This window comes from Saccostrea echinata, unplaced genomic scaffold, assembly GCF_033153115.1.
Source record: "Saccostrea echinata isolate AGI-Se365-2 ecotype Australia unplaced genomic scaffold, CSIRO_AGI_Sech_v1 ptg000056l, whole genome shotgun sequence".
NCBI lineage: Eukaryota > Metazoa > Mollusca > Bivalvia > Ostreida > Ostreidae > Saccostrea > Saccostrea echinata.
Window position 1 is genome coordinate 19,451,305 of NW_026889805.1, and position 27,453 is coordinate 19,478,757.

Consider the following 27,453-nt stretch of genomic DNA (forward strand, 5'->3'; position numbering starts at 1 on the left):
GTAGTATATAATCACTAAAATTACCTCTCGCTAAAATTTATATATCATTTTTTAAGAACAAATCGCTAAATTTGCCTCTCGCTAAAAATTCTACTTATACGATATATGTGACCAAACAAAATACTTGATTGTGGACTATATAACATATGAGCAAATCTTACATACCTTGACCCTGAGCTCTTTCATTGGCTGGGGCATGAGTAAGCCTCTAATATGAGTGACTATGGGTCCTTCTGTGCCAGGTACGATGATCTGGTCTCCCTCCCGAATTGAACCATTCACCAGTATAATGTCTAATGTGGTACCCAAGCCAGGCAAGGCTTTCACCTGTGTCAAATACATTGAACTCTTTGAAAAAGCTAGGACTCATAAAATGGAAACCTCTATCTCTACATTGTAAAAGCTGCATTTTGACAAGGAGTAGGTCTGCACTTAACAGTATAAATAAGTCATTATACTCAATTAGTATTCTAATTGTTCATTTTCATGCTTGGAAACTAAATCTACAACCCAAAAATAAAAATGATTTCAAAAGCCTTTCTTAATGAAGAAACCTTGAATCCACATGAGTATTATCTGGGAATTATATCCATAGATTCAGAACAAACAATCAAATCAACACACTTTGAATTTATTATTTCAATGTCTTCAAACTGAGGAGATAAGATCAACGATTTTCTGTGTCATAAACATGCAAGACAAGATACACTCAAAAGGGTCAAAACTGTTATCAAAATCTACAGTCAATTCAGACAGTCTTTGTAAAAAACCTTTTTTTTTCTCTCCAAGAGAGTCAACAGCTCTCTTCCTTTCTGACTCATCTGCCAAAAGTTTTCACTCTTCACTGATGGTAACTTGCTTAAGAGGGGACTTGACTAGAGGTCAAATGAGTGGGAGTTTTAATCAACTCACCTGGAAAAGCAAACAAATTTGTTCCCTACATTGCAACAGAATGTTTGTTTTAGAAAATCTTGTTGATCATAAAAAGTGGATTGAGGAAATGGCAGCAGATCTGAAGCTAGGGTCAATGTTAGCTAACTAGACAAGACTCTACCGACTTGTTAACATGAAAATGCTCTTGCTTGGAACAATGTCTTAGAGTACACGCATAATTGACAAGTAATCGCTGACAACATGGATTTCACGCATGTACTAGATACCTTCTAAAGCAGACAAAAATGAGGAAATAGGGTCCTGCGCCCATAAAAACTACACTTTTAAGATGAAATGTGCTGATTAATTAAATGTACCTTAAACACACCCAATTCAATTTAATCCAGCACTTTCAATCTTCATTTAAAGTATGTTCCAGTATCAAAGAAGTGTGAAATTGAAAACTTTAAAACATAATTAATACATTTTATATAAAATTTCCCCCAAGGTTAATGCCAATTTTATTTAATATATTGGAAATTATTAATGTGTTTCTCTGATTTCTAGATTTCATTCAGATATACTTTGATGTAATAAACCTTCTAAATATGAATTTATGATTCACAATCACTAACTGATGAAGTTTTAAAGGTGTATGCTAAATCTAACTAAATAGTGTGAAATATACACAGATTGAATGTCTGGATTCGCATTTCAAAATTTATGAAAAAACATCACTTCATTTTTATTAAAATAAACATCCATTAAACATGATTTCTCTTCAGAAATAGAAAACCGTAAATCCCTATCCATCCTCGAATTAAAATTTGACGCCAAATCTTCTATCTTTTTGTCAGGCCTTTTCATCTCCCTTTCAAACTGAGATTTTGGTAAACCATAATTTTTTTATTTGCATGCCGAACAATTTTGTATGAAGAATTTGCTTTCAGATAGAGATTATGTCACAATGGCAGATATAATTGTTATATTATAGCTGGGGCTGATGCAATCCTTTGATATGTTCATTGAGGCATCATTTCTTTTTCTTTGGCTTCATTCATAAACCGTATGGCCCTGGCTCCAAAACCTGCTGCTTTAGTGTACCATAAAATTAGTCTACAATATATCATATTGAATGCACTTATCTTTGCAGACTGATTGCATACAATTTTACTCTAAAGGCATTTCCTTCTGATTTGTCCTTGAGGGAACCTAACATTGATGCTGGCAGAACCTTGGAGGAAACAGTGGACCCCTGATTACTGCTATTTCATTCAGAGTTGTTCTCATAATCTCCATTATTCCCTCTCACAGTTACCTTGCATCCATTAAAAATTTCTTCCAAGTACTTGAGATCATTATGGGGCCTGATCAATAGGTGGATCCACCTACAAAATCAAAGAGTCCATTCCCTTTGGCACTTTTTGCACTGCACCTTGCTGGATCTAAGTCATGAAAGCATTTGATTTTTGCAGAATAGGTACCATTGAAACAAGAGTGCTAGATACTACATGTACTCTTCTCATGGAAACAAATGCGACAGTGAGCAATAATGGCCTGTAGTATGTTTTCATTAGCTTTTGATTGTTAAAGTGCAAATTCATTCATTTCTTATCATAAATTATCCCTTTAAATAATGTTTTAACAATGTATTCAACATGGGTAACAAAATCAAATTTAGTCGATCAATTTACAAACTTGTGTAGCTTGTCAATGAATAAGTTATCAATGAATATTTAGTGATTCAGCAAATTGAACTCTTTGTTATTCCACTCTCAAAATTCGGCAAGACATTAAATCTGACTCTCTTGACTTTAATTATATACAACAAAAAATTCTTCTCCATATCTGAAGAAACAGAATTTCTAAAGGTTATTTCAAATCCCAAATACTGACTGATGTCAACAAACACCAGCGTTATAGCTGTTTTTTACTCCATAAATTCAAATCTTTCCAAATGCTACTGTGCTCAAAGCCCTGCTTTATTTCCCTAACAAATACCTGAAGCCCACCATGTGTGGCCCCATTGGACTTCCTGCCAGAAAAACAATCTGTTTATTGATACTTGCATGATACGGCAATTTTTTTTTGGTATTGTTACGTGTTAACATTGAATTATTCTTGCATGTGTGACACAGCATTGATGACAATGCCTAATTTTGAACCTGAATCTAAAGGTGCTGGGCTAATGCACATAGTCAAACTAATTTTGTGAAGTTATTTGAGGATTGATATTGGGAACACAATATTTCATCCAATTTCAGTAAAGTCAGGGGTTTAAAATTCTCAGAAGTCCAAAACATTTAGGGGAAATGAAGAAAAGGTTTCTTTCACAAGAACAATTTCTCTGAAGACTACTCTGCATGCACTTTTATCATCTTTTTTTTTTACTGACAACTTATGTAAGAACTGTTGAATGCAGGAAATGGAAATGTACGCAATTACTTGAAAGAAAGAGGGTCATGGCCGGAAATGGTAGGGTCGGCTTGTCTGCGAATTCAGGTGACTTGTAGTGAATTTGAGATGATTTTTACAAGAATGAAGTACTTAGTGTCGACATAACCACTTAGTTTGTTTCACAAGATCAATCTTATAGACCACCTTTGTCATAGAAGTCTGTAGCAGTGATAAAAGGCTAGCAATTTTTGTCAAATATTACTTCTTCTAGCCAATATCCTTCTGCAAATGCTTGCATAAGTTGGCTGGGAATGCACACAAATGTCTTCACTGAATATTTATTTTTTTTGTTTTTATTATTATTTTGCACATATTCTAATTAAATAGTTATATACAAGTAATCTGAGAGAAAAGTGAATATATAAAAGGAACATGATGAAATCTTCATGACCTCCATCAGAATGCCTTTACTGACAGATGACAGTTTCAGGGAAAAAATAATAAAAATAAATATATAACTAATTATAAAGAAAATAAATATAATTAAAAAAAATTAATTCAAGAAAAATCCTTTAATTGTTTCCATCTCTCTTCATTAAAACGTTTTTTTTTTTTATTTATTTTTTTTTTTAAATTATCAAATTGCAACTGTTTTGAAATATCTGTATTGATGTTTACGGGAAAATAATAAACCATTTAAATCCACAAATTAGATGTACTGATAACATACTGATTCAGAAGTAATATAAGGACTATAGTTAAGTATATAAACTTCAATTGCTAATTAACTTACAGACCTCTAATAATGATTTTAATAAGAAAAAAAATAAGTTACAGCTTATTCTTCAGTTAATTACATTTCTTAAGAAAAAAGGCAGAGATAATGTTTGGGACCTGTGTGTGTTGTGAATGGAAAATGAGGAGCGTGCTGAGATAAGATCTGGGCACCACCTCTCTTTTTTAGGGGTCATCAGATAACACACATCCTCTCAACAACAGACATCTTGTAACATGCCTGCCCAGGTACCCTTACTGTATCTTGTCTCTATCTGGCGCATGCATCTTGTACTTAAACATAAAAACAGGACACAGAAAAAGAACATTTCATTTTAAAAAAAAAGTCTTTTGTGGCAAAAAATGTCTATTTTTACAAATGAGAGTTTTATATAATGTTGTGAATACTGTATCACCCTAATAATCACACAGAGCACTGAAAAAATTTGACAAATGGGATAGTTAATAGATCTTGTTTTTATTTTTAAAAAAGGGGAGGGGGGTTAACTGCAAATCACAGGACAGTGTATAAATTTTTGTTCATACTGACCTAACAAAACTGTTTCATTAGTTGAACAAAACAAAAAATAATGGGATATTTTCTAAGTAACAGTTGTCATTAGGGGATTTAATACCAAAGGCAATTTGACATTTGAAATGGATATGTCATCAGTAAAACTAAGAAATATTTATATTTATTTATTTCATTATTCAAAAGACATGTACTGTTTTTGTTAACATCAAGAACCTTATGAGGGATGTTTTAATAGTAAAAGATGGAATATTTCAATGTTGACTACGTTTCTTACATTATAGAGGTTCATGTTTATACAGTGATGTTTGAAATACAATTTCGGGAGAAACTATAAACACTCAACATTCTGAATAAATAAAATTGATACTCCAAAAGATGATGTAGTTCTTGAACATCAATTAAAAGAAAACAGTAGAAAGGGGGGGGGGGGGGGGGTAAATTCTAAGAGTGAAAAATTATGCAGGGGAACTTTTATGGTATAGGTAGTTACTGGTGAATTTGAAACCTATCTTACAAAGTATTTTTCCATTAATTGTTTTCTCATTAAAAAAAAAAAAATTATAAAACTGAATTTTCTCAGGTTAAAGCATTTTTTCTTTATATTAAAGTGACCCCAGTTAGAGAGATTTTTCCAGTGCTTACAAACACTATCAGCGAATGAGGATTTTGTAAATATCCTTTGAAGTTTTTCTCCCTGAATACAGCAATGTTCCTGAGACTTGAAAAGTTACACAATCTTATATCAAAGGACCTCAAATATTTAATCCAAAAGTCTAATGTGGGCAATTCAGGTTATGCAATGAATAAAGGATAATAAGATTTCACAAATGGACAAAAATGGGAGGAAAGACTTCATTTAGCAAGGATCTGGGCTTTGCACAACTAGAATACTGATAATGAGATTTATGAATGAAATGCTAACACCTGAGAGTAGGGGCTTGCGTAACATTTTATCAATTCATTTCCTGTTTCGTGGCTCATCAAAGTTAAAGAGGAAGAGCCTTATTACTGTGAAGGGAGATATTAAAACCCTCTAAGCCTACCTATCTCATTTTAGAGTGATTTGATAAGGCACTTTGGAGCAATTAAAATACAGATCAGGTCAGATACTTCTATACTGGCCCTCCTGTACTGAGGAAATAATCCCCACCCCCACCCATCACAACATTATCGCTGTAACATCTGGAAAACTCCACTTGGAGATCTCCTATAAACTTCCCCAGCATCTCTCCATGCCTCACAATTATATTACTGTATTATGATTACTGTTTCATTTTTTTTTTTAATCTTGCATCATCCATCCTAGTTTCCTATCCTTTTGAATGAGATTAGTAACTGTGGGAAAGTCTACAATTATCTGCATAAACATACGATCTCTCAATGCCACTAGAATCTTGTTCTCTTCCATAATTTATACTAAGAAGGACAACTCTAATGCCACCAGAATACTGCTGACTGACTATACCTCCATGACTGTGGCTTGAAGTTCTTCACTATAGGCCAGTCTCTTTGCCATCATCGTCTGTGCCAGTTCACAAAGTAAGGCAATTAAATTGCCCATACCATCTCCTGAGTGGGCAGAAGTGGGCACCAAGGAGACATATTCCCTCATGTTTTTGTTTTCATAAAATAATGCAGCATTGATGCTCTGAAATAAAAGAAACAAAATTTCAAATCTTGTATGCTTCAGAGAACCCATAAAGCTTATTTGCATTTAGAATGATAAGCCCAAAATATTGGAAAAGGTAGATGGGAGACAGTTAATATACATGTATAGTCTAACTACATCTGTACTAACTAATGGGACTAATACCATTTCAAAATATGAATACCTCTGTAATCTAATAAAACAAAACACACAAAAAAACCATATGCTGCCATTTTATTCAGTCTTAAGCATCTCCAAGTGTATTAAGCATGCCATCACGACATATTCTGATCATAAGCACCCTTAGAGTCAAGTTTCAGGAATCTCTGTATAATACATGTATTGCTAGACTTAGAAAGTCTTACCTCTTCTGAATTCTTTGACCTTTTTTAAATGGGTCAGGGTCAAAACAGGAATTACTTTTATTTTTAAGTGAAAGCATCTATTCCTGCATTACAAAGTTAAACCCTAAACAGGAATTTTACTATAAAATGGATTCTTGTGACCTTGACCAAATGACTGGCTAAAGGTCACAGTCCAATCTCTGGTCATAAGCAACTTTTATGCCAAGCATGAGCTAATGATGATTTCTTTATATTTTCCTATATTTTTTTTTAATTCACTTTTAAAGCCGTTTGACTCATTTTTAAATATTCAAAAAGTAATATCACTTTCTGCAAGTCATATGAAAAATTTAAATTAGCGATTAGAAAGATTCTTATCATCTGTTATATCCATACTTGCGGGACTCTTTGTAATTACATATGTATATGTATTGCAGTACTTAATATAACTTAATTCATCTCCTAATTAAAATTTCTATATTTTTCTATTTAAGAAATGTATATCTTAAATGATGTAATTTCAGTTTTTGAAAGCACTTTAAAAAATGGGGTAAAAGAAAAGAAATTCTTAATTCATCTCCTAATTAAAATTTCTATATTTTTCTATTTAAGAAATGTATATCTTAAATGATGTAATTTCAGTTTTTGAAAGCACTTTAAAAAATGGGGTAAAAGAAAAGAAATTCTTAAAAATGAAACAATTATGCAAGGATACCGACTTTTGCCATTGAAATGAAACATATTGCATATAAATGTATTAGTTCTGAAGACCATGCAGATGTAAAACCTTGACAATATGTTGAAGAGCATTACAGTAACGGCTGGTTATTAACTTTAATACTTAATTAACATAATAAATAACACTACAAAGACAGTAAAAGAGAACATATGGTGGCAAATCTAAACTAAAAAAAGTGTGAAATCCATTACATAAGGCATCATTTAAAGATATGAAATGAAATTAATTGCTTTTAGTGTTAAAATATTCATCTTCAAACAGAGATAAAATGCAATAAAAACTTTAAAAGTCAAAAATAGTTAAACTCAGATTCCTAATCAAATAATTACCAAAGTTAATTTTTACTGCATTTAAATTGCTTTTATTCATAAGAAGATGTTTCATTTTTTTAGTGAAAAAATTTTAAAATTTTTATGGGGTTTCTATAGATATGTTGGATTGGGCATTTTTTTTTAATTGTTTAATTTACACTTGAAAGGCCTCTAAGCAAGAAAATGTGTGTATGATTCCTCATAACTCTGAGTGGGTGCTAATCCAGTGGATTTATCAACCTATCAAGTTTTTCATCTGATCAAATTTAATTAAGAGACCAAGTGTATGCACTCCAAATAAACAAGAAGTCCTTAATTGGGCCAAAATGCTCACCTGAGTCACTATGGCCTTGTTCTCCATCAGCAGATCCCCCCCCCCCTCCCACTATATATTCCTCCTATATAAAACTTTGATTCCCCTTTGTGGCCCTACCCTACTCGGGGGTCATGACTTGAACAACCTTTAATCTACACTATCTGAATATGCTTCCATATCCATATTGCTAATTATGCCGTTGCCATTCTTCAGAAAAAGATTTTTTTGCTCTGTATTCCTTTGATTGCCCACTGTGGCCCACCCTACCTCCGGGGGTTATGATTTGAACAAACTTGAATCTACACTATGTAAGGAAGCTTTCATATAAGTTTAAACTTTTCCTGCCCAGTGGTTCTTGGGAAGAAGATTTTTGAAAGATGCCATAAAATTTTCAATAATTCTTAATTATCTCCCCTTGAACAAACTTGAAATTGGCCCCATTCATTTGGAGAAGATGGAATTGTGAAAAGTTTAAGTTGACAACAATGGACAAATTTAGATCAGAAAAGCTCACTTCAGCCTTTTATCATGTCAAGTAAGCTAAAAATTAAAAGTGTATTGCCTAAATAATGTATGTACTAGTTTCCTCTATCAGTTATAATCAGTGGATGTTCAGATTCTTCATGCATAAATAGCTTATTGTGACAGTTTCATAACACAATTATACAACTGATATCAGACAGGAAATGATATTATTGTCCAATATTTTTATCAATCAATACCATGCACTCTAACAGGACTTATATATATCAAACTTCCAAATCTTGAATCCTTGAAATACTTCTACCTGCAATCTATTAATTTTCTGTACTAGGGGCGTTTGAAAAGTTCTGAATATTATTTGATATAGGAAAACAATAGGCCATGGGCCACAAAACTCAACTGAGTTACTATGGGCCACAAAACTCAACTGAGTTACTATGGCCCTGCTGTTCTTCAGCTACAGATTATTTCCCATTATATATATGACTTATAATGGCTTTGCTGTTCTTGAGAAAAAGGTTTTTCAAGGATTTTCCTATATACAGTGGCGCCGCGTTTATCTGGACGCCATTTATCCAGACGCTTCACCTTCCGGACGATATTTTTGGGGAACCGATTTTTTCCACGTTATTCTGTCTCATTAATCCGGAAATTCGCGTTCCGTATCCGGACGGTCGATTTCTACTACAAAACGTAATAGTTCATTGAAAAATGACTCGTTTATCCGGACGGTAATTTTTCAAGAAACGGCTTTTTCTCACTCATCTTGCAGTAGTGTTAATTGATGTAAAAACATTGGCCATGCAGTCAGTTTAAAGGCGGTTACCTGTGACCTACAGACAATAGCGTCTATAATTAGCGTGTGTTTACCCCAATTAAATCACACGTACGTCTATTATGAAACTCGAAGATTTTCGCTTACACTGTGCATTACTTTAATTATAATCTGTTCAAAATCATATTGCTAACCGTATATACATCTGTAAATTCATGAGAATTTTGGAGAGTTGTAAATAAAAAGAACAATAAATAACGAGCGATTTCGTAATGGTCTTGATCATGTTGATTGTTAGTTTAAATATGATTTTCTTTTTCTAAAAACGTAAATGTATTTGAAACGCTTTTTCTACATTAGGCAGAAAAGAAATATCTTTCTATATTAATGTACAACTGTCTATAAATGTACGTTACTTTCGAAAAGAAATATAAAACTGGCGTTACGTATAGAAGTTGATTACGTCTTTCAAGGTATTTTTTGTGATCGAAATCAAACTTAGGGTCTTTAGAAAAAAATAATTGATAATCATTGATTGCTTGTGTTTATGTTGAATGTTTACAATACTTTCACTGATTGCATGTGTTTGAGTTAGCTTGCAGCGTTCAGTTACTATAGTAGCCCTGTGTAAAGAATATACGGGAATATACAGGGTTAGTTTATATTTGAACATTTTCAATGATGATGCTGAACAGTTCTGTCATATTATATGAGCTTCAATAATTATAAAAGATAGTTAAATAATACAACAGTAAATCAAAATTTTCTCAGCCCATGAGTTCATGCCAAAGAGAGGGCGAATAAAATTCCCTGCCTTAAAAAAGGTCTCAGCATAAAATTGCCCAGTATCAAATTTTTTTTATCGTGTAAATTACATTTTAATATATTTTTTTCTTTACTTAATTACTTCTTATAAAGCTAAAAAAAATAAAAAGTTTAAACCAAAATATCAGTTTTTTTCCCTTTGCCTCCACATTTGATACCAGTACGAGCATATACACATGCTTGGAGAAGGTTTTTTTTTTTTTTTTTTTATTAATGATTCACTTATCCGGACGATTCATTTATCCGGACGTTTTCGTTGGGAACGGAGGCGTCCAGATAAACGAGGCGCCACTGTAAAGAATTCCTAGCTTTCTGACTGGCTGAGATCCAACAAACTTATATTCACCTGCACATGACTTTCAAGGTGAATATTATACAATTATGGACTCTTTCGATGGTGAATATGGTTTGTTATTTACCATCGAAAGAGTCCATAATTGTTTTATTATATAGTCAGGATTTAATGAATAAGACATTGAAGGCCGCCTGACGATTCCATTTTCATTAACGAACTTCAGTCGTACAAAAATAAAAAATGTCCAGATTACAACCTATAACCTCCGTGTTTTCCTTTTGATGTGCGCAAGACATCGAAATGGTAAGAAAATAATCCTGTGATGGACTTGCGAAACAATTTTTCCTGCTCATATATTCAGCTAGCTCCAACCGTTGCAACCATTGTTTTCAACGTTGTTTGGGGTATTGATTGTGACGTCACAATGCCACTGCACGCGCACTGACCCTCCGGTGAATACAGCTTCAAATCCGGTGAATATGTAGTGTTATGAACTGTTTGCATTTGTATAGATTATATAGGGGCTATTTATAGACTATATAATAAAAGTATTTACTTTTTTTTTTATATTGGACTAATAATAAATTGAGAACTTCTTAACCGATAAAATTAGTTTTGAAAAGTTATTTCAACTGCATCCAACTTCCACTCAGGTGAACATCACATTCAGGCATGTGGTACTTTTTTTCTAAATGTAAATTTTTATTATTAATTTAGTATGTAAATGTTCATTCAAAGGCTGGTCCTCCTATCTTTTTTGATCCAGTATAGAAAATCCCTGCTATGTTTATGGACCCCCTCCCCCCTCCCCCCAAATAAAACTTTGGAGTTTAGTGAATTCTCCTTTTCCTCTATTTCCAGCTTATCAAATGTAAAGGTAAAGAAAATGAACAGTGATCAATCTCCAAAAATCCACAAACAATACAAATATGTGAAGAGGGCATAAAACACGGACCTCTGGAAATTCCAGAGGTGGGATCAGTGCCTAGGAGGAGTAAGCATCCCATTTTGACCAGTCACACCCGCCATGACCCCTATATATAGATCAGGTAGTTGGAACAATCCGTAGTCAATTCAGTACAAAAACAAAGGCCTAACATTTGGTATAAAACAAGTCAGCCAAAACACGACCCAATGATAGGTTATATTTGCTAACAAGGTCATTATAACGACCATGAAATTTACAAAATGCTGACTTTAAACAAGGCTGTTGAAATCCCTGTAACATCAACTTATCAGTAAGTAGTCTGCCACGCTTTAAAAACTGAACGTACTCAGAGCAAGCTCTTGAGTAGTGAATAAGTTGGGAGATAAAAACACCATAAGGAGGTGATAGTGGAATATTACTATGTAAATAAAGAAAGCTGATGATGGAAAAGCTAAAGTCATCTCGTTTAACATACAATTTTTAGTTGTTAATTGGCCTTTATCGTCTATAATCAGTAAGATATCTAAATCTGAAACAGATGTGTCAGACTCTGTGGTGTCTTTTATTTCAAGTTCACTGGGATATATCGAGTCGACATACGAATGAAAATAACTATTGTTAATTGATATAACAGCACTGATATATCTGAATGTGGAATTGAAGGCCACAGCTAGTGTTTTCTTCTTCTCATGTAGAAGTTTTTGAATAAATTCTGCTTATATGAACATAAAAACAGGTCAGCTAATAAAGGAGCACCATTAGAATCCATCAGAATTCCAACATGCAGTTTGCTGGAAAACTTGGTCTTCGAAGACTATATAAATGTTGTCAATGAGGAACTCCAGCATCCCTTTAATATCAACTTCAGAGTACTTGTGTGTACAATCGGTGTGGTTTTTAATGAAGTAAATATATATAATGTAAAACTTCCACCCTCTCTTGTGGCGCTGCCCTACCCCTGGAGGTTATGATATGAACAAATTTGAATCTAGAGAATGTAATGAAGCTTTCACATAAGTTTCATCTTTTCTTGACCAATGGTTCTTGAGAAGAAGATTTTTAATAGATGCCACCAAATTTTCACAATTTTCTTGACTATCTCCCCTTGAAAGAGGTTGCAGCACTTCCTGTGAATAAACTTTAATCCCCTTCACCCAAGGATGCTTTGTGACAAGTTTTGTTGAAATTGGCCAAGTGGTTCTTGAGAAGGTCAAAAATGTGAAAAGTTCACAGACTACAGATGCTAGACACTCTTTGATCAGAAAAGCTCACTTGAATTTGTGCTGTAAGTAAAACAGAACTCACCTGTTCGGCCATTTGTACAATGACTTCTTGTGCCCTGGCTTCAAATTCTGACTTCGTGTTGGGGTTCTGTTTTTTAATTGTAGTCACAATGTCAGTATGCGGCATTGGCTTCCACTGATATAACCTATCAATCTGTCAATTCAACAAATGGGATTAAAAAATATAAGAATTTCATTTTATGGTCAAGACAATACATTTATCCCCATAAGGATTAATTTCTAATTAATTTCTTTTCCTGGGTGTAATTAGTTCTATATGTTATTCTTAGTTCATTTGAATGAAAAGAAAATAACAGTTTCAGCTTCTGTTCCATAAATATATAAAAGTTCATTGGCACAAGGTCTTGCTCACTTATAAAACTGGATAGTCAAATTTATCTTTCATGAACATTGTGGCCAGCATATCTTCTAAATACATCAACCAAAGGAGCTTTCAAATCTTTTTATACTTATAACAAACAAAAATGTACTAAAGCGGATGTTAATTATAATTTTAACAGCCATTAAATATTACAAGGTATACAGATATGGAAGCACATGCCAGCATCCCTACCTTATTAAGAGCAATGATAAATGGTGTTTTCCGTTCCTTGAGAAGATTGATGGACTCAATGGTTTGTGGTTCCAAGCCATGCATGATGTCAACAACCAGTATAGCCAAATCACAGAGAGAAGAGCCGCGAGATCGCAGATTACTGTCAAAAATTAAGTACACTGATGTAGAAAATGATAGTCATTACGCTACAGGTATGGTGTTTGAGATGCTGGGAGGAATCATGAAGAAATTAGCAGGAGAAATTAGCATAGCATTGGTAAATAATATACAAATAAATTTATGCTGTGAAATGGGCAACACTTTTTCGGAAATGTAATATTCAACTGGTTTTACTCTACATATATCATTATTTTCCAAAAGTGAGAAAAAGAGCTAGGTTCATTTTATGCATAAAATGGCCCTGTCCTTATATCAATTAATTGACAGTCACCCTCCATACATGTGATATGTACCGACCGTATGCAAATGCACCGTTTTTCGAGCCCATTCATCGTGTACCGGCGGGACACCAAAATTCACGGAATATGAAAATTTGTACAGTATTTTGAATTTCTCGCTAAATGCCGTCATTTTCCTCTCATTTGACACTTGACCTTCTGATAATTGTGTAGTGTACACAAACCATCATGTGTGAAGGTGTGAACTGCCAATTGGGATAATCATCTTGCTATAAATCTGTAACAAGATACCCCTTTAGGTAGCTTTATTTTTAAAGGGGTACATAATTATAACTGTTAATGTTTCGTAACTTGATTCAAAAAAATTAAGCCAACTTCTAAAGTTGATATACATGACTAAATATACATGAATCTGACCCAGATCTTCGTAGGTGTAAAATATACGATGTTTATTACCATGATTACGCTGAAATAAAGGATATAGTTTTAAGTTTTTATGTGCTGAAATTTATGCATGATTGTATTTGCTGCTGTTATTTAGCATTACTGATGTATATATCAGTAATATGAACAAGATGTAAATTGGAGACATTGACTCTCATGTAAAACTATATAAAGCTGGCAAACAAACTATCATCTAAACTAGCTTAATTAACAGTCAATTCATTAGAACATTGTGATTATAAAACACAATATATGAAATTTTAAAGCATTCAGATCTCCATTACAACTTTTAAAACAAGAGGCCCAAGGGCCTTAATGGTCACCTGAGTACAATACAACAATTTAGAGGATCCATAGAGTATTAAAATGAAATGAAAGGTGAAGCTTTGTTGCCCAAAAGCAAGAAAAATAGGGTGATCAGGATCAACAAAATAATTAGTCTACTATTCATTAACAGTTCATAAATAAGGTTCTAATCTGTTCCCCATTTATCACTATCACCATACAGTATATTAACAAAATATCAGTGATTCTGTACTATTTTAATTCCTTGTTGTTATCTCTTACATTGGCCTCTCTTGGTCTTTGATGAACATTTAAGTTATTTTTGTCTCATTTTTATTTATCTATTACTTACAAGTCCACATGATCATTAAAACTAAGAAAATACTTTTTGTATTATACAATAAAAATTCTTGCATAATTCTCTTATTCTATTAATTTTTTAAGTACATTATTTACAGTGATTAATTATCAAAAGTAAACGGCAAAGAGGAATAACTCCTCTCAGTAGAATGCAAATTAATTGAGCCCTGGCTAGGACCAGAACACTTGACCAAATGGTCCAGATGTTCAAAAATCTGGTAAAAATACCCTTCCTTATTACAACTTTTACACTTTTTGCCTCTGATATGCCCAGGTGCAGAGAAGATTTTTAAAGAAATAATGCATTTTCACTACAGATTCACTATATTATCAATAGAGCCCCTCCCCCCCCCCCCCTCTTCACCACCAATAAACACCAGAGCCTCTCACCCTGGGACCAGAAGTTTCAAGTTTGCTCATCATAAGTAATCACTTTGTTTAACTGCTTAACATTAAGGAGCAGACAGGATTATTTAATAGAATTAATGCATTTTCACTACATTATCAACAGCCCCACCCTTATACCAGCACATCTGACCCAGGGGTCATGCAATTCATTACTCTGGAAGAAGCACTCTTGCTCATCATAACTATATACTTAGCTTCTTTGCTTTTTAACCAGAAGCAGAAAAAGAATATTTTCAAAGAAATTTTGATTTTTCACTATATAATCAATAGAGCCCCCCCCCCCCCCACCTTTTGACCAGAACCCTTAACCCTGGGGCCATGAAATTCACAATTTTAGAAGAGGCATCCTTGCGTATCATAACAATGTACTTAGTTTGTTTAAATAGTACCCAGAGGCAGAGAAGATTTTCAAAGAAATAATTCACCTTCACTGTAGGAGCTATATAGCCCCACTCTAGCACCAGAACCCCTGTCCCTGGGGCCATGAATTTCACAATTTTGGAAGAGGTGTCCTTGCTTATCATAACAATATACTTAGTTTGTTTAAATAATACCCAGAAGCAGAGAAGAAGATTTTTAAAGCATTAATGCATTTTCACTATATAATAAATAGAGCCCCGCCCTAACATCAGAACCCCTGACCCAGAGGCCATGAAATTCACAATTTTGGAAGAGGTGTCCTTGCTTATCATAACAATGTACTTAGTTTGTTTAAATAATACCCAGAAGCAGAGAAGAAGATTTTTAAAGCATTAATGCATTTTCACTATATAATAAATAGAGCCCCGCCCTAACATCAGAACCCCTGACCCAGGGGCCATGAAATTCACAATTTTGGTAGAGTCACTCTTGCTTATCATAACTATGTATTTAATTTGTTTAAATAATACCCAGGAGTAGAGAAGAAGATTTTCAAAGAAATAATGCACTTTCACTATATGATCTATATACCCCCCCCCCCCCAGCACCAGAACCCCTGACCCTGGGGCCATGAAATTCACAATTTTGGTAGAGTCACCCTTGCTTATTATAACTATGTATTCAATTTGTTTCAATAATACCCAGGAGTAGAGAAGAAGATTTTCAAAGAAATAATGCACTTTCACTATATGATCTATATAGCCCCGCCCTAGCACCAGAACCCCTGACCCTGGGGCCATGAATTTCACAATTTTGGTAGAGGGCTCAATGCTTATTACAATCATGTCAACAGTTTGACTGCTTGATGTCCAGGAGTAAAGAAGAAGATTTTTAAAGATTGCATTGATTTTGATGGTTTTAGCCCCACCCCTCAGGCCCCAGGGGGGCAGGGACCATGAAATTCACAAAGTTTGTTCCCCTTCACACATAGATGCCATATGCAAAAATTGGCTGAAATTGGTTCAGCGGTTTCAGAGAAGAAGCTGAAAATGTTCAAATGTTAACACACGACGCACGACGGACGACGACGGACGAAAACAGATAGCAATAGGTCACCTGAGTGACTCAGGTGACCTAATAAGACATTTGCAGCAAAATACATTTGTTGGTTTAGAAATAAGGTGCCTTATCAGAAGAATTTAAGCGATATTTTGTACCGTTTTTTGATAGGCAGTGTACAGTTTTTTCAACCAAAATCCAGTTTTTTTATGGCTCCTGTACAGTTTTGTGGTCTTTGACTTATCACATGTATGACCCTCTGTCCCATTTCATATATCAAAATAAAGAAGAGACTTAGTGTTTTCATTTCCTATAACAAAATCTCTTTTTGAGAATCCAGGTATTGGAGAATAGACTTTGAGAAAATGCAATGTTCTTGAATTTTGCAGAAAACATGTGTATTTGACTGCCTTCAGCAAAGAATTAAAATATGAGTACAGTCCACGATCCAAAAATTAAAACATGTTTTGTGATCTTCAGAAACAGATCTTTCATTATGTAATTGCATATTTTGGATCAGAGGTTGTGCTCTATATGAAATATTGAAAACATAGGTAATCAGAGATTACAGAGCTCACCTCAATGAATGTTGTCTTTAAGTAAGGCAAAGTCCCACACTAAACTAATAATCTAGGAGTGTGCATCCCTAGATGCAACATTTATGCAATTTTGGTCTGATAGGGCTTGGGAATACACTTATCTGAAAACTTAAAACAAGTCACTCATCCAGAAAATGTAAGTCAAATCCAGCATCCAAAGCAAGTTTTGAGATTGTTCATCCCTTGATGCATCATCCATGCAAGTTTGGTCCAGATAGGCTTTATAGTTACTTGGAAATGAGATCTGATCCAAAAACTTTAACCTGGTTACTCATCCAGAAAATGTAGGTCAGATCCAGCATCCGAAGCAAGTCCAGTAGTGTACATCCTTAGATGTATCATCCATGCAAGTTTGGTCAAAATAGGGTTTATAGTTACTTGGAAATGAGATCTACTTCAAAAACTTTAACCTGGTCACTCATCCGGAAAATGTAGGTCAGATCCAGCATCCGAAGCAAGTCCAGTAGTGTGCATCCTTAGATGTATCATCCATGCAAGTTTGGTCAATATAGGGCTTATAGTTATTTGGAAATGAGATCTACTTCAAAAACTTTAACCTAGTCACTCATCCGGAAAATGTAGGTCAGATCCAGCATCCGAAGCAAGTCCAGTAGTGTGCATCCTTAGATGTATCATCCATGCAAGTTTGGTCAATATAGGGCTTATAGTTACTTGGAAATGAGATCTACTTCAAAAACTTTAACCTAGTCACTCATCCGGAAAATGTAGGTCAGATCCAGCATCCGAAGCAAGTCCAGTAGTGTGCATTCTTAGATGTATCATCCATGCAAGTTTGGTCAATATAGGGCTTATAGTTACTTGGAAATGAGACCTGCTCCAAAAACATTAACCTGGTCATTCTTTAGCTGAAAATGCAGCATCTGAAACCTTGTCTGGTACAATAAAACACACTAGAAGCATCCTCCATGCATCTCTAACTAATATAGGCCATAGAAGTACTTGAAAAGAAAACTGCTCCAAAAACCTTAACCTGGGACGCCGACGCCGAGGGTATTACATAAGCTCCCCCAACTTCGTTGAGGTGAGCTAAAAATACCTCAACTTTTGGCCATTTTTAAGGGAATTTACAGGATATGGGAAAAATGAAGCATTTTATGATGTCATAATGCACTGACTAGAGAGAAAATTATGTCAGGTTCAATAAATACAGGGTCATCAAGGGTCAAAGTTATAAATACTGCATTTTCAACCAAAACAGCAGTTTCGATTTTTCAGAAATTCTCAGGGCCAAATAAGGCCCTAAGTGGCTCATGCTCTTTATTCAAAATGTACAGTGGTTCATTCCCCTCACATTGGCCACTCTTAGTCTTTGAAGATTATTTATTGTATAAATATATGGTATTTTTGTCTGTTATACTCTTTATAACAGTGGGGACTTACCTGAAAGACTCGTGTCCAGGTGTATCAATAATAAGAAGACCTGGTAACTTTAATTCCAACTTGGCAAACTGTAAACAAGAAAAATAATAAATTATACACGTACATATTTATACTTGGTAACTTACGGCTTTATCCAATTGAAATAACAGATTGATTTATCTGCAAGGCTTGCTAAGTGAATACAGATAGCACTAAATTGTTTTTTAATAATGCAAATATAAAATTTCAAATAATGATGTTCTAATTATTTCTTATGATTTTGTTTTCATTAAAATCTCAACAAAAAAAAAAACTAAAAAAAAAAATGTCTCTTTTCTAAATTCTAATAAAACACCTATAAAATTGATCCCATTAATATGTTGATGGAAGTGTAAAGTACAGTAATGTTGGCAAGGTAGATGTTAAAACTAGAAATATGTCCATAGGACATGAATGCACCACCCAGGGTATAATAGTAATGCAACATGAAAATTTGTATTAGTGTATGAAGTTTGATGAAAATATCTTGAATAGTTTCTTTAAAATTTATAGATAATAAATAATATAGTCAAAAGTCATTGGGAAGATCAAGTTTAAAAAAATTGGATATAGATGATAAATTCTCACCGAATTATGTATCCGTGCATAAGCTTACATAAAAATATCTTAAATGTTTTCTTTAAAACTTAGCAAAATGTATATTTAAGAAAAGTGAGGTTTAGGTCAAAGAAAAGGTCAAGGTAAAAAAATGTTGATGCAGTTGTCATGAATAGCTTACATCAGTATCAGCATATGAAGTTTGACAAAAATACCTTGAATGGTTTATCTAAACTGAGCTAATCAAAACACTAATTTAAGAAAAGAGAGGTTAAGGTCAAAGGAAAAGTCAAGGTCAAAAAAATGTTGATGCAGTTGAATAGTCCTTATCAATATGTATCAGTATATGAAGTTTGATAAAAATATCTTAAATATTTTTTTTTGAAACGTAGCTTTGAACTGAGCTAAACGCAAAGCGCGACAGAAGGACAGAGGGAAGGAAGATGGACATGACAACACTATATGCCCCGGCCATATTCATGGCGGGGCAGAAAAAGTTATAAACATGTACAATTAATTAAGTTGTAGGACTTGTGATATTACTGTATGTATGAGTAAATAGTGCCCTGCATGACAAACATCTGCACTGAAATTTGAATAAAAATCAACAAATCAATTTTGAAAATTTATAAATTTCTCTTGTACTCTCTATAAGTCCATCTTGCACCATCCTAAATATGCATAAGCTAGTTGCATAAAATCTTTATTTTTTTACAAGAATGACACAGTAATAAGATGAAAAATAACCCAATGCTATGTCAATTAACTACCTCCTAAAATTAGTAGTTTACAAAACAGTGAAAAATTAAAGAAATGACCATAAAAATCTAAGCAATGAATAGCAGTGGTGGATCCTTATGACAGGTTCATCCTGTAATTTATCAAATACTGGGAGAGAACTACATGCCGCCTAGAATTTTTTTCTAACTTGTTTTTCTTAAATGCACCAAGAGCCGATGAAATTATCATGCAATTATAATTTTCAAGTTTTTAATTCAGTTATTTTGCAATTTAATACAGCTGAAAACTGTCATTCAAGTAAGGATATGCAAATTTTTATCTACTTAAAAAAGATCTTTTTTTTTTTAAATTAAAATATAATAATGACATTTGATGATTCTCAAAAAAAAAAAAAAAAAAAACCCAGATGGTTTGGAAACTAGCAAAATGTTGATTTAAAGAACACCTGTGTCCCAAATCAAGATGACCAACAGGTCTAGAAATGCTCATCTGATAAATTAAGGCCTGAACAGAAATTTAGAGCATGTTTCATTATGACCTTGAAACTGGAGGGATGCCCATGAGTCAAATAATGACACACCTACTAGTGTAAATATTTACTATTTCTTTCTTACACCTTACAAAATTAAGATCAAAGTAGTTTTACTTTGATCCTCAAGGTATTTTTGGGACTTGTTCAAAACACAGCAGAGACCATGATTTGAACAAAGAAGGCCATATTTCCCTTGATTACCATTGTCCTTAATCTTTGTGACGAGGTATTGAAAATATGTTTGGCAATGGAGAGTTTTATTGATCTAGTCAGCATAAATATCATGGTATTAAATGCTCCTGGGAACTAACAGAGTTAGAGCTGATCCTATGGAGAACTTGAGATGACATTCAAAAACAACAAAATAGGATGATAATCCATCTGTGGAATAGGGCTTTACAGTTTACCTAAATATTGGCAAAATTTACAGAATGAAAACAAAAAAAAATTCAGTGTCACATTATGATCATAAAAAAAAATGATGTAATTTTTCCACTGCATTAAATGTTATTTTCCATGTTATGTCCATGCCCACTGTCATCAGAGAAACAAATATTGATGCAGTTGAATAGCTCTCACTAATATGTTTCACCATATTAAGTTTGATTTAAATATCTTAAAAAGTTTCTTTGAAACTGAGCTTAAAAATAATTTAAGAAAAATGAGGTCAAGGTCAAAGAAAAGGTCAAGGTCAAACAAGAGGCCCAAGGGCCTTGAATCACACTTCTGATAAATTGTACAGCCTATCACTTCTATTTGAAGCCTCTAAGTATCCTGTATATTTAGATAAAGCCTTGAAATTCCAAAGGTAGGTCATCATGACCTACATTTTAGATAAAACACTCTGATAACCCAAGTTAATTATAACCATAAAATTTCAAAAGTAGGTCACAGTGACCTTTCTTCAGTTGACCTACTTTGACGACCCAAGATGCATCAACTGACAAAATATGATGATTCCAAGCCAATTAGTACCTGAACTATTTAACAGGGTTCGACACTAACTTTTTAAGGCTTTAGTCCAGCCGGAATAGTGCTTCATTACTTTTACTAGTCCGCACGCGATTTTATTAGTCCGTCAAAAAAAAGAAACATCAATGTTTTTTAACATTAATTTAACGTGACAATTAATATATGTATTATTTTTTTAAATAAATAAAGTATTAACGTGAAATATATTATTCCACAGATTCATTGAAATCTCGCAATCAGCAAGTATGATCGTATTCCCGATCTCGTTTTTTTCTATTATTATTTTTTTTTTTTGTCTTTACATTACATCCAAACTGTCTAACATCTTTCTTAAAAGTGTCCTACTAAATAATGATCTCTAAAACCTTATACTTCATATCGATCAGTCGAAAAATTAAGCGCTGAATTGACCCGGCATTGCATAACTACCTGCCAAAAGCTAGAAATCTAAAAATACACGCGGGGGTTTCCAGTAAAAGTTGTCGAGAATTGGACATCGGTAATTTATTCATATTGTTTTTCAGAAATTTTTATTGGTCCGTTCAGACTAATTAGCCACATATTTTATTAGTCCGAATGAAAATGTATTAGTCTGAGACTAACGGACTAACGTTAGTGTCGAACCCTGTTTAATTAAAGCCATAAATTTTCAAAAGTAGGTCACAGTGACCTACTTTTCAGTGGACTTACTCCGAAGACCCAAGATGCAACAACTGACAAAGTTTGATGATTCTAAACCAATTAGTACCTGAAATATTTAATTATAGCCATATAAATTGAAAAAGTAGGTCATGGTGACCTACTTTCAGTCGACCTTCTCTGAGGAACCAAGATACATCAACTGACAAAGTTTGATGATTCTAAGCCAAATAATACCCAAAATATTTAAATATAGCCATAAAATTTCAAAAGTAGGTCACAGTGATCTACTTTTCAGTTGAAGTTTTTTGAGAACCCAAGATGCATCAACCAACAAAGTTTTATGATCATAGGCCTTAAAATGTCCAAAATATGCCTCTAAAACTCTTTGAAATTGAATGCCTGCAAAGTTCAAAAAGTAGGTCACTGTGACCTACTTTTTAATAAATATGTTTTATTGCCCCAAGATGCATAATCTTACAAGATTTAATGATTCTAAACCTCTCAGTATTCGAATAAATGACTTTAAATGTTTTGAAAAAGGTTAGCCATAAAATTCAAAAAGTAGGTCAAGGTGACCTACTTTTTACTTGACATACTCTGAGGGCACAAGATGCATCAACTTATAAAGTTTGATGAACATAGGCTTTAAATTGTTCAAAATATGCCTCTAAATCATTTTGAAACAGAATGGCTGCTAAATTTGAATAGTAGGTCACCGTGACCTACTTTTGAGTCAGCATGATATGAGGTTCTTAGATGCATTAACTGACAAGATCCTAGTCCTTATAGTTAACAAAATTTCAACATTCTAATAAAATGTAATTTTTGATCAACTTCGAAGTGACATTGAGACCACGCCCTTTGCCCCAGGGCGATTCCCCTTGCAAATTTTAATCTACAACATATTTTCATCCTTGTGTGTAAGTTTGGTGATAATCTGCCCAGTGGTTCTTGAGAAGATTTTTTAACAACTAGTACTTTTGGTTTTATTTACCTAATTATCTTCCCTTGTTTAATGGTCACAACCCTAGTTTATTACAAATGGGAGCCCTTGGGCCAAGGATACCCTGTGACAAATTTGACAATAATTGGCCAAGGGGTTCTTGAGTTATGGCCCATATTCTAAAAAGTGTACCCACACCACACAAATGGCCATAGCTTTAGCTCTTTGAGCCTTTGGCTCAGAAGTCAGCTAAAAATGTTGATGCAGTTGAATAACACTCATCAATATGAATAAGCATAAAAGGTTTGATAAAAATATCTTAAGTTTCTTTGACATCGATATAATCACTAATTTAAGAAAAGTGAGGTAAATGTCTAAGGAAAGGTAAAGGTCAAAAAACAAATTACTGGAAGTTTGCTAGCATGATACTGACTGTAGCAAATAATGAAATATATGTGGAAGAGTGGGTTTGTTTTTAAAATAATAAATAAAGAATTATCATTTATTATCTCAAATGTTGTTAAATAGTTATCATTCATCATTCTCATCATTGCACTTTTACTTATTTAATTTTGCATGCTACTACTAATTATTCTGGCTGGCTGACCATGTCCACCTTTGATATATGTTGTAAGTAGTTTTATTGGCCAAGGGTTTTGGCAGTAAACTTTCTATTATTCAGGGTAGCTATAGTGTGCAGGGGTACTCCTCACATGGACAGCCAACATTATGGCTGGTAGACGATTTTGTCTCAATTGGTTTGGATCAGTTATAAATGACATGTTTTACAAAGATGATTTCTATGATCATTACACAGACCACATTCCATATGTTTTCTTTTTTTTTTTTTTTTTTTACTTTTTATCTTTCTATTTTCTCACAATATAATTTCTTTGGTTGAAAAAGAGAATGAGTGAAGTGATGAAATAAAGTTCATTGTATTTTGTAAAGTAGTATTTTCACTTATCATATTGATTGTATGCAATGCTAGATGTAGATGTTGTAATTCGAAAGTATAATTTTATTATTTTTCACAATCAGCCATTGTCTTGAATTAAATATGGCTGAACCTGTGATTATTGTTCTATATAGGTTGATTTGTAAATATCTGAACTTGCAGATACCTGCATAGTCTGCCTAATTCCATAAATTAGTACACCATAGCAATTACTACTTGTTTATATGTTTTGAATATATTCTGATAAATTATTCATACTCACAGGAATTCCTATGTGAACATGATTTTTGAAGTTCTGTAATTTGTAAGAGTTATTTCCCTTTTTATGCATTCTATGAATTCTGAATATTTAAAATTGGTTAAATCTATTTTTAGTAAAATCAGTGTCGATTTATGAGGACTGCATATAATTGAATATATTGTTTGATGTCATTTACTTATTTCATTTTATTTCTTATTGGGCCATTTGGTTTTTTGTTTGATTGATTCCAGTGGAATGGGATCCTTATACAAACTGTGTTGTTCTTCATCTATATAACCCGGTCACATATACAGTTGTTATAACAGGTTTCATGGAATACACATTTTTAAAAATGTTCTTATTTTTAATTTAGGGTAAAATCATATCAATATAAATTTGTAATCTCATTAAATAAATTTTGATTATTTTTGATTAATCAATCAATATTTACATTTTCCAACTGTTTTCTCTTTGATAACTCTTTGAAAGTTATTTGTGTTAATTTCTTGATATTTACAACTGAATATTAATTTTGCCAAGTAAAAGGTCAAAGGAAAGTGCCTAACATGCATGTCAATTTCCCGGGCTGTTGTTTAATTTGGATTTTTATGGAAAAGGATAGATCTGTCGTTTCTCAATTTCATTATTATTAGGTTAGTTCATACAATGAAAAATTAATGATGTCAACGATTTTCGATTTTAAATAACAATCGATTACACACATAATTTCATTTACGACAACCACTAATTGGAAGTCGGCGACAATCATTATATCACTAAGGGTCACTGGTACTTTGTCTGCATGAAATGAACATAGCCCTGAATTGGAACATTATAACCCTGCATCTGGTGTCATGACTTCTTTTGGTCATTTTTGCTCATTACATGTATAATCATGCAAATGGTTTACCTTTTACCTGTCCAGGAGTTAAAAAAAATTAAGACATAATGCATTCTTCAAAATATATAAAAAATAAAATTCACCCTGAGGCCTGAATCGTGGACTCGGGGGGTCATGAATTAAACAAGTCTCATAGAATTCTAATAACCCATTCAGGTTGCCTTCCACATATTCACAAGCAAACGAATTAAAGATGCAGTATGTGATCAATTTATTCAATTTGTATATATACCTGTGTGATTCATTGACTATGAAATCAAGAATAAATAAATACATGTAAGTTATAAAGGAGAAGTTTATAATACACACCAGTTGTACTAATTGTATGTAATTTTACCAAATTTTACTGTTTATATGAATTAACTCAAACATATACATTCATGTTTTCCTAAATATGTATAAAAAAAGTGGAAAAAACTGAGTACAGATAGACAACTCTTCTTATAAAAATATATCCTAGTCTATGTAGGAGAGTAATGGTCCATTGTATGAATTATAACTGCCCATTTAATAAGAACAAAGATCTTTATAGTCATTTGAAGCCTCAAACAAATAAACTATGCACTCCAAATGCTATATTTTGAGAAGATCCTAAAACAACTTTTGAAAGGTGAATGGAACAAGATGCCCATGGGCTACAATGCTCATCTGAATTACTTTAGCCCTAATGTTCTTCATCAAATTTTTATATTCCCACAAAAAATTGTGAACCAATATTATGGCCCGATCCTAACTCTAAGGTGTCTGACTCCACACACTATGGGGATGCTTCAATATCAATATGACTAACAGGGCTTTGCAATTACGGAGAAGAAAATTCTTTCAAATCCCCTTTACCCAAGGATGCTTCTGTGTCAACTTAGTTTAAAACTGACCTACTGGTTTTAGAGAAGTCAAAAATGTGAGAAGTTTATAGACGAGTAGAAGAAAGATGGATGGACACTGGACAATAAGTTATCAGAAAAGCTCACTTGAATTTTTAGCTCAGGTGAGCTAATAAAGAAGGAATAAAACTGCCATTTCTTAATTGCTGGATAACAATTCAAAAATTTCTAATAATTCATCTACAATTTAGTGAAGAAAGTTCTTTACTGTACCCACCTCCTTGCACATCTTTGTCTGTTCCTGGATAGCACTCTGTGGAACATTGGTAGCACCAATCTGTTGAGTGATTCCTCCTGCCTCACCATCTTGCACATGTGTTCGACGCAACTATAATACAAATATACAACATGGTTAAATTTAATTAAAATGAACATATATTTATCACAATGAAATCACTGACTTACATGTATTAATTTGTGTATTTTAAACAATCTTTTACAAATATATATAAATCATTTCTTGCTGATAATTATACTGACAGTGTATACAGGGAAAATTTCACCACCATTTTATTTCCGCCCCTTTTGCCCTTCTAGCAAGCAGGTGAAATTAAAACTGGATGAATTCAAAGAAAACAAAGTTACCTCTTAAACACAACATGTCTGGGTGAATTTAAAATGGGACAAAATCGTTTTGTAAGAGTGAAAGGGCAAAAATAACACAGGTTGAAAATAACCCTGTATACAGTAAATGGTTCTGTATTTGTCTTACCTTGTCAAGGATCTTTGTTTTTCCTGTATCTACGTGACCCAGCACACAGATAACAGCTGCCCTCAGGTTGTCCAGGTTCCTCTTTTTCTCTGCTTCCTCCTTTCTTTTCTGTAATTCAAAATACCGTAAGTTTTGGGGTATATGTCGATGGGGTATATAGGTCGAAAGGCTCATTTTCAGCCATAATTTTTAAAAAATCCTTAGATAGGACGATTTGGAAGATAGGACGAGGCTTTGTTTATCGACTTTCTAGAGATTCTTACCTAGAAACTACATATCAGAACATGTAAAGGTCTTTCACTTAACCCGTGATATTAACGTATGAAGAAAATAAACTGGTATTTTTATGAGTACAGCATTTTAATAGTGTTTTACACAAACATAGTTAAAACTTCCTTGAATTGTGATATAACGCATTTTCTCCAACTTGCCTGTTCAACGCCGTCGTTGTTTGACTCCGTCGTTAAACACATAAATACGGTAGTATACAACAGCTATAATTAGGGAAATACCCGAAATCAAACAATATAGTACTAATACCCCTGTAACAGCACGTGGATCTGTTAATCATGCCCCGCAGGTGTTTAAACCAACAGGTGTTAACACCTTTGTGTACACAGTGTATATCCCTCTATCTGTCAGACAATTAAAATTCTATTAGAAGCCAATCTTTGTATAATTCGGTGTACCCCTTGGGATATATGACTAGCGGTATATTTGGTAAATAATTTTAGGAATTTACCGGCAACAGTTTATTTCACACATTTTACATTTAAATAAATATCACAAGACAATGAAAAAATATTTACTTGGTATACTATTTCAATTAATCGTTACAAATAAATGGTAATAAAAAAAAAATTCAATTGCGATTGTGAAAACTCCTCCGTATTTTAAACTTTGATACGGTTGCGGTTTTATTTTTAGTAAACGA

General features: G+C 33.3%; 2 protein-coding genes across 2 annotated transcripts in view; both read right to left on the reverse strand.

Moving 5' to 3' along the window:
• The window catches only part of LOC133173001 (protein sprouty homolog 2-like), a 279,783-nt gene that overhangs the window by 37,334 nt on the left and 214,996 nt on the right, over positions 1 to 27,453 (reverse strand). The gene's annotated exons all lie outside the window — the stretch shown is intronic.
• The window catches only part of LOC133172996 (eukaryotic translation initiation factor 5B-like), a 73,920-nt gene that overhangs the window by 29,772 nt on the left and 16,695 nt on the right, over positions 1 to 27,453 (reverse strand). Inside the window, exons 13-19 of the mRNA XM_061307865.1 lie at positions 26,520 to 26,627; positions 26,025 to 26,135; positions 18,418 to 18,485; positions 13,101 to 13,242; positions 12,549 to 12,680; positions 6,045 to 6,227; positions 166 to 327 (exon numbers count right to left, since the gene is read on the reverse strand). Of these exons, the coding sequence (XP_061163849.1) occupies positions 166 to 327; positions 6,045 to 6,227; positions 12,549 to 12,680; positions 13,101 to 13,242; positions 18,418 to 18,485; positions 26,025 to 26,135; positions 26,520 to 26,627 (906 nt within the window). The remainder of the gene's footprint in view (positions 1 to 165; positions 328 to 6,044; positions 6,228 to 12,548; positions 12,681 to 13,100; positions 13,243 to 18,417; positions 18,486 to 26,024; positions 26,136 to 26,519; positions 26,628 to 27,453) is intronic.